General features: G+C 41.0%; 1 protein-coding gene across 1 annotated transcript; it reads right to left on the bottom strand.

The window, feature by feature from the left end:
• Window positions 1-7,226: 7,226 nt before the first annotated feature.
• lrrc4.2 (leucine rich repeat containing 4.2) lies at window positions 7,227-11,774 on the bottom strand. The gene is made up of 2 exons (XM_031737310.2): window positions 10,661-11,774; window positions 7,227-10,508 (listed from the first exon to the last, which is right to left on the bottom strand). The coding sequence occupies exon 2, from the start codon at window positions 10,385-10,387 to the stop codon at window positions 8,393-8,395; it is 1,995 nt and encodes a 664-aa protein (XP_031593170.1). The 5' UTR covers window positions 10,388-10,508; window positions 10,661-11,774; the 3' UTR covers window positions 7,227-8,392.
• Window positions 11,775-12,281: the final 507 nt, after the last annotated feature.

The following is a 12,281-nucleotide window of genomic DNA, read 5'->3' as shown; positions in this document are numbered from 1 at the left end:
TGCTGACCAATTCCATTTCTTTATCACCACAATGCTCCCATCTTATGAGGGCTGCTTCCAGCTCGTCACAAAGATCGGATAATCTCACAGTCACCAGATCTCAATCTGAATGCATTGTGGATGTGCAGCTGACTACCTGCAGCAACTTTGTGTTTCTATCGTGTCAATAATGAACAAACTCCCTGAGGAATGTTTTCAGCACCCTGTGGAATCTATGCTACAAAGAATTAAGCCACTTCTGAAGGCAAAGGGAGGTAAACCCCGAGAACTACTTTGTTAAGGTGTACTTAACAAAGTGGCTGAGTGTATAGGCTACTTTGATTGCAACTGGTGGCTTTCTGCAAGGCACCTCATCTAATTTGATCAGTTGAACTGGACATCCTGACCATTTGTGGTGTTGATTCCTTTCTTAGCATTTTCAATACAGCTACCTCCCATGTACTGTATGACTTGTTACATATGTACTAATAGACTGATCAAGTATTTATTTGTATTTTACTAATTAGCAGCCATCTTTGTATGTCTGATGCACCCATATGGGCTATGCTACATGTAACTATGCTTACAGGTGAATGAGATTATTGTGGTTATCAGTGTCCCACCACTCACCGTGGTATCTACTGAGGAATACGCGTAAAATAGTAAGTGGTCCTTGAGTCAGGAGCTACTTTGTTATGTAAGTAATAAATAAATAAATAATTCCCACATTATATACACAAAAAATAACTCAATATTTCAAGGTGCAGTACCAGCAAATTGGCCCGCTGCTTTTTTACATATTTAGAGTTTGTGTTATTACAGTCAAGATATATTTCATTTGTGTGTTTTGCAAAATCGGTGTGCCTCGGCTTATTTAGAGTGCTGCCTCATGTCACTTTCACACATTCCTCATCCTACAGCTTAGATGGTTTAGATTCAATGCATTCAAAATCCAGTACTGATATAATACACTTAGAACACACAGCACAAGCACAGTGCAATTTTTTGTTATCAATTTCCCATGACAGTTTACAATTTAGAGAATTTAGCAGGAGTACATAGTCGTACGCACATCCAGTTTTGCAGAATGCAGCCTATGCACTACGGAGTTCCAGCTTTTAGAAACACAGGTTACAGTGTGTTGCTGGTTTCCACTCTTGACTGTATTAACAAAGAGATCTTTGTTTTCCTCTTTCAGCTATTGTCTACAATTTAATATTCTTGAGTCTCATACATCCCATTTTTGCTGGCACATATTGCAGTGTGTTTTCTTAGTTATTAAGATAGTACAGAAAACATCCGTACTTTATTATAGTGTTGTATGTTGCATTTTTACTGTAAATGTCATTACTTTGTTAAAATAAAAATAACACAATTGGTAAATTGGTAAATTGCTTCCTTCTATTATGTGTCACATAACAATGAATTGTAGAGCTCTGCTTTTGCGATTTGTAAAAAACATTATAAATAATTATTTTTTTCCTTTTTCACATCATTCTCCTCTATCTGCCACAACATGAACTCAGCACATACCAGCCAGTGAGTAGGCCCATTGAGCTTTATTTCGAGTGGCTGTTTAACCAAGGTCCTCAAAGTAAATATGAATACAGTGCATTCTGTCAGGGTCACAGTAAGCTCCCTATTCACACAGCTCCATGTCTACCACAATTTCCTCAACAGCCAATCACCATTGCACTGGAATCCAGGGAAACCATAGCAACCCTGGGGCCTTGGATGTTATTGGCAGGGTCGATAGAATGAAAGAGAAAAGAGGCGGAAGTCAAGTTTAAAGAAGAAAAAAAAAGCCAACTGAATCTATGCAACTGCCAGAACTGTTGCTGAGCTGTGAAGATGTGACAGTGAGTCTGTTGATGAACCTATAAGCTCAAATAGATAGTGTTTCAGTGGCGTTTTGGCTTTGGTGCAGCTCAAAAAGTCTGTACCAACTGAACTTTCTCCAAAATCTCTCTGTTGCTCTCTCTGTCTTGCTCGGACTATCACATTTTGTTTTTCTCAACTCAGTTCATTATGTTTGTTCTGGTGTGAACGTCAGGTGGACAATACTGCCATAGCTTGAAGGATGATGCAATTAAAAACTAAGGAGGGAAAGAAAAAAACACAACTCATTAGGTAAAATAAAATTAATAACCACATTAAAATGAAAAGAAAATGAATGAAAAGAAAGACAAATCTCTGTTAGTATGTGTGTGGGTTTTAAATATGTAAGACAGATTATGTCAAGATAATCATTTTTTAGTGCTTTGACTTGTGTCCCTCTTTTTGCATGAAGGTATGCTGTTAATACTATTTGTCACCTTAAGGAGGAAAAACAGTTTTGTCTCTACCTGACCCGTTGTGCAGGGATACAAACTCTTTGATCTGATGGTTAACATCTTTTCTTTATGGTTAGATTATAGTCACTAAAGACATTTTCATGCATGCACACATTGTGATAACGCAAATTTCTGATTCATGTGGCTTGTACGTTAAACTGTCTTTGACCTAGCAATACTACAGAGTTTTAACTCCATTCCACTTTTCTTTCTTTCTTTTTCTTCAGCAGAGAGAACACATCATAGATGTGAGTAAGGGCCACTGCAGATAGTGTCCCTACTTGAATTTCCCAGCTTTGTCCTGAGTTTATTTGATGCTTCAGATAAAAAAACAACGATTTTGGATTAGGGGTTAGAATGCAGTCTTGGTCTGAAGTTGAATGGTATAAAGTTATTTGATCAGTAAGTCTTAGGACCAGCTAACAAAAGGGATTTAGCTTTGTAGTACCTGAAATCTCAATGTATTGTGAGGGCTCAATTGGAGATGTAATCTCAAATGTAAACATTCTTCTTTTAATTTTACTTAATCCCTGAGTCACTGTGTAACAGCCCAGTTCTTCCTTCGGTGCTACGTAGTCACTGCCAGAGGAAAGTTACGTAAAGCAGTGATTTGAAGCCCTAAAATAGGTAATCATAATATACTGTGTGCCCTAGATAACTGTTTCTAATACTCTCATAAACAAATACACTCACACACATTGTGTGTGGGTCAGTTGGTGGTGAATAAAGAAGATTAGGGGTACACATGTCAGGTAGTTTGCTTTCTATTTTTGATATCAGAAGATCTACTGTATTTGTAGATGTAATTGTTTTGCTTCTTTTTCAGAGAGAGATAGGATCTGTGAACAATACCTGTAATATACACCTTGCTATTTTCTGTGGCAGACATAAAAGTCACAACTTGATTAAATCAGTCAAATGGTGTCCAAACTGTAGCCTCCAAATCTTTACTTATCATATCTACATATCTGTAGATGTAATATAGCCTTTCTACAAATATGATATTTTTTTAGCATTATTGCTTGCTTTAGGATTCCCTGTGAGCATACATTGCTTGTCAGTATATCATGCATGAGTTCCACTTTTACCTTTATAGTCATGAATGAGAGGGATTAAAATAACATGAAGGACTCTGCTATAGAAGACACTTAAAAAACACACACACACACAGGCACTTACGCACAGACTCATACACCCCTCCGAAAAATATAAAGCGTGTCAGATGGACTGACAGAGAATTAAACCTTCAGGAACAACCTCCAGTTGCCATCCCTTATCCTGAGCTGCAGTGGTTCAAAGAGAGCACTGTGGCCTACATTCCAGTGACACTGACTTATACAATACAGTGCAGTTCAGTAGGATGCAAACTGCGTCTCTACTTTGAGGCAATATAATTGTAGTGACACCTTACCTTATGTTTTATTTTTTATTTCCTTTTTGTGGAATCTTATTTAGTATATGTATAGATATCACAAGGGCTTTACATGTTAATGTTCTTCATTGAATCAGACCAACACTGAGTGAATGTCCTTCTCTGATGAAGTCTCAAATCGTTTCTAGTGCATAGGAGAAACCTGGAATAATTTGTTCATAGTGGCTTAGTAAAACTGAGAGCATTATTTCATTATTTCAAAGAAGAAGGCCACTCACCTGGTGTACACAGCATCGTGGAGGAATTAGAAACCATCAAAAACTTAAGTATATGGAATATGATTCACAAATGTAAGGTGAGATGGGGTAAATTAGAAATTTTGTTTCATATGCAAACACATATCAAATTAAGGTAAAATCCAGGAGATCTTGGTGTTCTCAAGAAAATAAATTAATATGTAATAAAAAAAATCCAGATCCACATATCCTTGTGGAAGATTTTCAGATTTTCATTTAGTGGAGGTATGAGGGCTCATCAATAATTTCAACAATTTCTTGGCAGTTGAATCATAAAATATAGTTTACGATTGGCTCTACTTATAGCTAAATGTACCTGCAGTACTTTGCTTACTCATAAAAAGTTGAGAAAATTGCAGCAACAAAAAATACAGTCTAGCAAAACTAAAAAACTGAAAATCAAACTTTTGCACTTGCCTTTTATTTGTCAACTAACTGTAGATTTATGTGGTTATATGTATATAAGCTGCTATGTCTCCTCTTGCATTTACATTTTCTGTTTGATGTATTAACAGTATTAATTTTTCCTTGATCCAACACCAATAGCCAGTGAAACTGCAAAACATTGTACATATTATTTTGACAATGTGATTCAAGGTTATTCATTCTCTTACATTTTTTAATCTTTTGAATTTGTGCACATTCTGCCCTAGTTAAAAAAAAAAAAAACGTTTAAAAAACAAAGACACAGGCCAAAGCTTTGCGGTATGATAAAAGAGTCCAATCAAGCGTTGAGAGAGGGATGAGTCCTGACAATTTCTCACTTCTAAGGGTACCATGGATCATTACAATCCCTCTGTGGGCACAAAAAGGCATCAGTCAACGGAGAGACTGTGGCAACATTTCTGCCACCTGACCAACACTTTTCTTCTGCAAGAGACTTCATCAACAGATATGGATCTATGGGCTCAAGGACGTGTTCCAAACAAACCCTCAACCTCATAGAATGCAAGCCATAGAGCCGTATCCAAGCCTTTTACTTGTTGTTTCTCTGCAGATCCTATCAAGCTGGAATAATATGGTGGCAAGTTACAGATTCTTTTTTACTTACCTCCATATCCTGCAAAGTGTAAAGCAAGAACAAGAGCTAGTGACACGCTGTTTCCTTAAAAAAAGTAATCATATATTTGACGTTTTATCGTTAACCCTTTAGTAAATAAAAAAGAAGAAGGGAAAAAGCAAGTGGGTTCAAAGGACGTATGCAAATCTGTGTACCAAACAGATGAGCCTACAAACCTTCAAACATGATCTATTTCATACTGAATCATTAATTGAAAAACAGTTAGAGATGGCAGCAGTTATGGCAGGCCATCTTCCTATCTTATTTACAACAAGGCGACATACAGAAAAAAAAAAGTTTTTTTTAAATCCCTCGATCCCTGTTTTAACACACTGGCCATTCCACTCCACCCTAAGCCCCTCACACTCAACAGGGAAGCAAACTTAAACTGACTGAATAGTTGATAGTACTAAGTTAATTTCTGACTTTTCTCTGCTTTTGCTCTTAACACTGAAGAGACGGAGGAGGAAGAAAAGAAGAAGAAAGGAAGTTGTTGTCAATGTTTATATGTGCCTTGTTATCAGGCACATTAAAGGCGTTGCAAACAGCCAGTAGCCTCTTATGAAGATGCTAGCACGGCCAAAGAACCATGCTGTGCTGGGGGAAATAATAAGAGTCTGCTCTTTTTCAACCCACACATACTCTAACAACCAAGAACACTCTGTTTTGCCAGCGCAAAAAAACAGCCACCACATTCTGTTTGGCAACTGAATATTCAGTAGTCGATCATCCTTGCATTTTCTTGAGGAAAGTGAAGAAACAGTTGAGTTGCATCTGCTTATTGAGGCCCTTCCTTACTTGCACACTGTCAGGTGTGCTGCCAGAAAACAAAAACACCTCGCTGTTCATTGAGAATTTAGAAAACCTTCAAAAATTTGTAGGTATTTAAACAACACCTGCAACATATTGTACAGCGTTATTTATATCCATCCATTTTCTTAACCGCTTATCCAGTTCAGGGTCACAGGGGGCTAAAGGCTCGACTTTGGATGAGAGGCAACAACATGTATAATTAAAAAATTTTCCCTTTACAAGAGTTTATCCTTAGAAAACTCATTCTCAATCAACCTATATTTCAAACCATGCATAGCTGTTGTTCCTGTTTTCTTTTACTGCACCAGAAATAAACTGTAATGCAGTCACGTTAGTGTAAATGTCATAGTAAATTAAGTATCTATATATTACATCACCCAGTACCTTTAAAACCAATTATTAAGTGTCTTGGATGGCTGGCCTGGAGCTTTAAAATGAAGCATTGGTGTTCCTGTCAACTCAACATGCACCATAATTATCAGAAGGGTCATACTTTAATTTCCTCTTCATCCCTAAATAGTCTCAGCAGGAGTACTTTTTCACTGCAACATAAAACTCTGAAATGACCAGAAATGTGGAGGGTTGAACAGCATCTGTCAAAATCAGTATGAAATAAGGAGGACTGATGAGTGTTTGTATGAAGAGCAACAGTATAACATCATGGGTAAGCCGTTTCAGTCACCACAGACTGCCCACGCTTATTTATGGTAGCTGGCCTTTTAGCTGCGTGATGTCAAGACCAGATTGCTCAGAAATGCACTGACACATACAGCATCTGCAAAAAGAAAAAAAAAACTAAAAATATGCCTGCTTTCTCATTTTTAAGTGATATATTGAGACTGCATTTGGAATGCAATACTTGTTTTGCTGAGGAAAAATAATGTTGGACTCATATCATTAAAACCCCCCAATATTTTTTCTCTTTGTTCCATAAATGACACATTCAGGTAAGAAGTATGACCTGCAGATGAATGCGTAAGGAAAAGAAACCCACGAACCGTAGAACTGTGGGATACATGTATTTTTCCCCTTCACAGTCACTGAGAAATCAATGTTAAGAACTAAGCTGAGGCATCAAAGACCAACAGCCTATCTGACCTGCATAGAGCCCCACTGTGGGGTATAATGCAGCATTGTACACCAGTTACTTAAAGACCCATTCATGCAGACACTAAGTAAATGCATAGGACCGTAAGATGGGGGTGTTGGCTAAGATACGATTTACAATACTACCTCCAGCCTTTACGATTAAACAACTTACACACAAATGGAAATATTTTCAGAGAGAAGAAAAGAAAAACATTAGATGAAAGTGTTTCTGATTAGAGAAATACAAACCAAAGATTTTATTTTTCATAGCCTCCTTTGCCTCTCCATAAAAATAGTGTTGCTAAAAATAAAACATTAAAGAAAAAGAAACACAAAGTAATGTTTCGATGTAGTCCATGGAAAAGTCCCGGTATCATCAGACATTCATTTTGTTTTACCTCAACCCTCTTTGTTTTTCTCCAAAAGCAGAATGGTCAGCAAAGCCCTGTATCACTGCACCACATGTCTGTTCCTTTGAAAAATTAGCATCGGAATGAGCCCTTGCGGAGACAAGTCAGGCAACTGCTGTAATGCATTACTAAATTAGCCCTAAACACTACACAAGCCAATAAGAAGCATGTCAAAACCTAAGGGAAAAAATAATACAAAATGCAAACAATAACAGATCAACATATTTGCAACAACTGTTATTAGCCTGCATTCCACGTTTGCCAGTTAAACCAGTGGGGAATCATGTGCACACTAAATAAACATGTTTAGATACGCTACAACTAAGAAGCACTGGCACTGTCAAATAAACGCAGCTGAACTCCAGCGAACAGAGGGTTAAACCTTAGCTGCAGAAATTCACTGCAGTCCAAAAGCATTTGGCTGATAGCTACTGAACAGCACAATCTATCTGTGCCATTATGCTGCTATTGGACAAATGTTTGTATCTATCTAGAATTTGCTTTGTGTGTTTTTAAACTCCTTAGTTTGGAAATACCATTTTATTGCATATAATATTTGGCACAGTTAAAACTGGAGCTTCCATTTGGGGCTGGATTTAGAAACTGGTGCCTTTGCAAAGAGCTTCTTACTGCCTCCTAAATATGGTCTAAAACAAACTAAATGCCTCTTTTCCTATGCTAGACATCACAACTTTCCTTTTTTCAGTCAAAAAAAAGCAATTAATTATCCATTTTTTAAATAGAAGTCACCAGTTATTAGAAAATAGTTTCAAATTACTTTCTTTTCTAATATAATTTGCATGTCTCACCACTGCCTGACGGTAGTTTTATTTATATATATTTATTTATTTATTTATTTTTTCATATTTATATACTTATGTATAGGCATGTACAAGAAACAAAAAATGTCTCTGTTTTGCACTTCTGTACAAAAGAAAGTTACCGTTCTGTTCTTTGTGCATTCTATTGCATGGACTGGTGAGCAGAGATGAGGGGAGAGGTTCGGGCAGAGTCAGACATAAATCCATAGGGAGCGTTACTCAGATTTGGGTCTCTTGAACCTTGTCCTTGCCATGAGTAGTCTTAATGACGTAGGGATCAGCAATGGTGCTGATGTGGCTGTGATGCTGTCTAACAGAGCGGTGAAGAGAGTTGTTCTGAGTCCAATGGGCACCGTAACCGCCCTGGCGGGATGAGGAGGACACATACCCAGGCTTAAAGGTGTTGCTGTTGTGTTCCACCAGTGTAGGCAGTACTAAACCTGTGTCATCAGAGCCACTAGATCCAGATGTGGGCGGTGGAACAGGAGGAACTTCTTCCTCCATCTGTATGATTTCTATGGTCCTGGCTGCTGCCACGGTGCTTCTCTGTTGATGCCTCTTGCGCAACTTATAGAACGCTATTAACATGGCAGCTGCCAGCAAGGTAACAGCAACAAAACACCCAATAATGATTTTGGTGGTTTTCATCACCTCATCCAGGCTGGCAGCTGGCTCACGAGGGACTCTGGCAGTGGGAATTGATACCTGCCTTGGAGTCTGAGTGTTTTGAAATAGCACAGTAGGTGTGGAGATAAAGACAGGTTGAAATACAGAGGGTGATGCAGGGACAGTGGGCTTGGGTTTAGGGGTCTCCTCCACTGTGGGCGCCAAAACTTCCACCGTTACAGTGGTAAAGTAGGACAGATTAGATGTATTGAGTTCAGCATTGCTGACGTTTAGGTAGGCCGAGGCGTTGGAATTTCCTGCCATGTTGCTCACCATGCAAGTGTAAACACCTGTATCTGATGGGAGAACATTGGAGAAATTAAGTGTTCCATCATTAAGGACAGATATTCTTGGATGAGCCGAGCCATGGGTCAATACAGTTCCATTAGGGAGAAGCCATCGTACTGAGCTCATGGCAGCTGTGCGACACTTAAGCTCTGCCACCCTTGCTGCTGAAATGTTAAGATCTCTTGGAGCATCAAGTATGAATGGTGCTGAACACTGAAAGGTTGTTTGATCAACTTCCACCAGGTAGCGTCCTCTCATGTGGACTGGAGTGTGGCAGCGTCCACAGCAGGTGGAATTTGTGGGAATGTATTCTCTGAGCCACCAAGAGAGCCACACTACATCACAGTCACATCGCCATGGGTTGTGATGAAGATGTAGCTCCACCAGATACTGCAGGGGGGTGAAGAGGTTATGGGGGAGAGACGACAGGTTATTGTGGGCTAAATTAAGCTCCACCAAGGCTGTGATGTCATCAAATGCATTCCTTTCAATCATAGTAATGGCAGAGTTCATAATCCATAGTTTACGTAAATTCTTGAGGCCACGGAATGCTCCAGGCTTCAGTTCAGGGAAAACATTCTCTGATATCTCCAACTCCTCCAATCCCACCAGTGGTGAAAGATTGGGAAATTCCCTCAGATTGCACATCCCCAGGTTCAGGTACTTCAGGTTGTGAAGGCCCTCGAAAGCGCCATCTGAGATGTACTCCAACTTCCTCAGCTCTCCCAGGTCCAGTCTCATGAGTGAGGGGACACGATTAAAGGCATAAGAGGGGATGCTCTCAATGGGATTGTTTCTAAGCCACAATTCTCTAAGCTTTGACAGATATTCAAAAGCTCCACTAGGTATGACTGTCAGTCTGTTGTCAAACAGCTCCAGGGTGTTGAGACTGGTCAGGCCATTGAAGGCCCCCACTTCAATCTGCCTGATAGCATTCCTGCCCAACTGTAGTACCTCCAAGTGATGCAGGTGTCTAAATGTATCTGCCTGTATGGTTTCTATGCTGTTTTCCATCAGGTTCAGGTACCTGGTGTTGGCTGGGATGTTAGGAGGAACCCTAATCAGCCCTCTGCGGGTACACACCACCTTGCTGAGCTGGTTAGTGCAGGAGCACACACCTGGACAGTTCTGTGGCTTAGCTGAGCCGAACTCAGGGCCTGTGGACTGGCACATAGTGAAGGCAGGCACCATGAGGGAAAGCACGGCGAGCAGGGCTGCATTCCAGGTAGGCTGCACACTAACCTGGCCCAGAGGACTCATGGTGTGGAGGGCTCATTATTCTGCATGGTGGGGGGATATGGCACACACCAAACGACAGACCACCCTAGCCTGGCTGGAGCAACTCAAGGCTCCAAAGTTCCATCGACAGTGCAGGGAGATGCTGCATCAAAATTGTTGTGTGAGGGAATGAAGGGGAAAAAAAGGAGGACAGATAAGGAGAGAGAGTGAGAGAGATTAATACAAGAGAAGAAACAGAAGAAAAGCAATGCAGCAATGTAAGAAATAGGTTGAGTAACAGTCTCAGTGACGTACCTCATTAGTTTGAAAGTCCTCCTTTTTGCCTCTTTCCAAATGTTAAGCACAACAGTCACATACAGCATTCATGTGTAATTCCTCTCCACAGAATGGCATGAGATAGATGGTTTCTTCTTTTTCCTTTTTTAAGAAAGTAGTGTGGCCCTCTATTAGCCAAGGGTACAAAATGGCTCCTGATATTAAAGACTGAGAGCAGCATGGAAAACACTCACAGACAGCAGTAAGGCCATGAAGGCTTAGCAGGTGCCCAGATTCCTTCTGCCCCCACCAACTGTCCCCCTGTCAGGCAGCAGACTCCAAAATGCAGCTGCACTGTAGATAAATCACAACGATCCATAACGCAGTTAAACACGACAGAAGAGGAGAGAAGAAGTGACCAAGTGAAATGAATAAAAATCCCCAGTTCTGTCAGGTCCTGATACATGTGTTGGCTCGTCCGGCTGGTCGCCTGTTTGGGTGAGAGACCTCCCTCACTGTGACTTTGCCAAGGGCTTGTCGGTCGCTGATTAGCCCTGTTGTGACAGAGACTGAGAGACAGAAAAAGGCTAAAGAACTCCCGGCACAGTCATCCCCCTCTCCTCTCCTCTCCTCCTCTGTGTTCCTCTTGCTTCCTCCCAATGTTGGGCTGGCCCTGGTCAGAGCAGCTGCAGGCTGCTGTGTGCACAGCTAGCAGTAATCCGTCTATTCCTCCTGGGGGGAGGGGGGCTGGGGGTGGTGGGAGAGATGGTGGCGCTGTGTAGGGGGTGTAGAAGAGGATACGCTGCGCTGTTGGAGCTTCGCAAAAGGCTGTTGGAAGAGAGAGAGAGCACTCTTGTCCTCTTCTGCAATGAGAGAATGCAGAGAGGATTACGCTTGAAGGATGTGTGTGGAAGTGGGCTCCGTATCTGTATCCATAAGCAGAGAATGGTGTTGAGGATCCTTCTCTCCGCTTGCTCTTTGTCCCCCAGGCTGCGTCCTGCAGTGGTCTTCTGCTTGCTTTTTTGTTAGTTTTTTCTCCAGGACTGAGGTAGTAAGTTGTGGCAGTTAGCCATGTGTGTGGCTGTCAGACTTGCGGCTGGCTGGTGGACTACTGCAGTAGCCAGAGTAGAAGAGAGAGAGAGAGAAAGAGGGGGGAAAGAGAGACCGAAAGAGAATGAATGAGAGAACCACTGACAGATCAAGAGCAAGAAAAAGATAGAGTGTGCGAAGGAGAGTGTGTGTGTGAGAGAGAGAGATGGAGAGGCACGCGAGCGCTCTAACAGGCAGCCCACCGTCAGAGAAACAGCAGGAGCAGCATTCTAATCCACATCTCCTCTTCTTGTTTATTCTCCAATCTCTCTTTTTTCTCTATTCCCCCCCTTCGATGTGTGTCGGTGTTGCAGGCAGCTAAGATGCTCGCTCTGCCCCCTCCCTTTGTCCTTCAGTGGGAACGTGAATGTACTGCTGACGCACTCCTCATAGCTGCTCAGCCAGCCTCAGAGCAGTGCATTGGTTTGATGCAGTGTTCCTGTGTATTAACACATACAACCTCCCCTCCTCCCCCATCTCCCCCCCTTCACAATAACCATTTTCTCCTCTCTTTCTTTCTCTCTTTCTGTGTCAGAGTTTCTCACGTGCTCTGTCCCTCGCATTCTTTCTT

This window comes from Oreochromis aureus, linkage group 7 (assembly GCF_013358895.1).
Source record: "Oreochromis aureus strain Israel breed Guangdong linkage group 7, ZZ_aureus, whole genome shotgun sequence".
NCBI classification, from domain to species: domain Eukaryota; kingdom Metazoa; phylum Chordata; class Actinopteri; order Cichliformes; family Cichlidae; genus Oreochromis; species Oreochromis aureus.
Note: the sequence above shows the minus strand (reverse complement) of the source record. Positions and strands in the feature narration are given on the sequence as shown.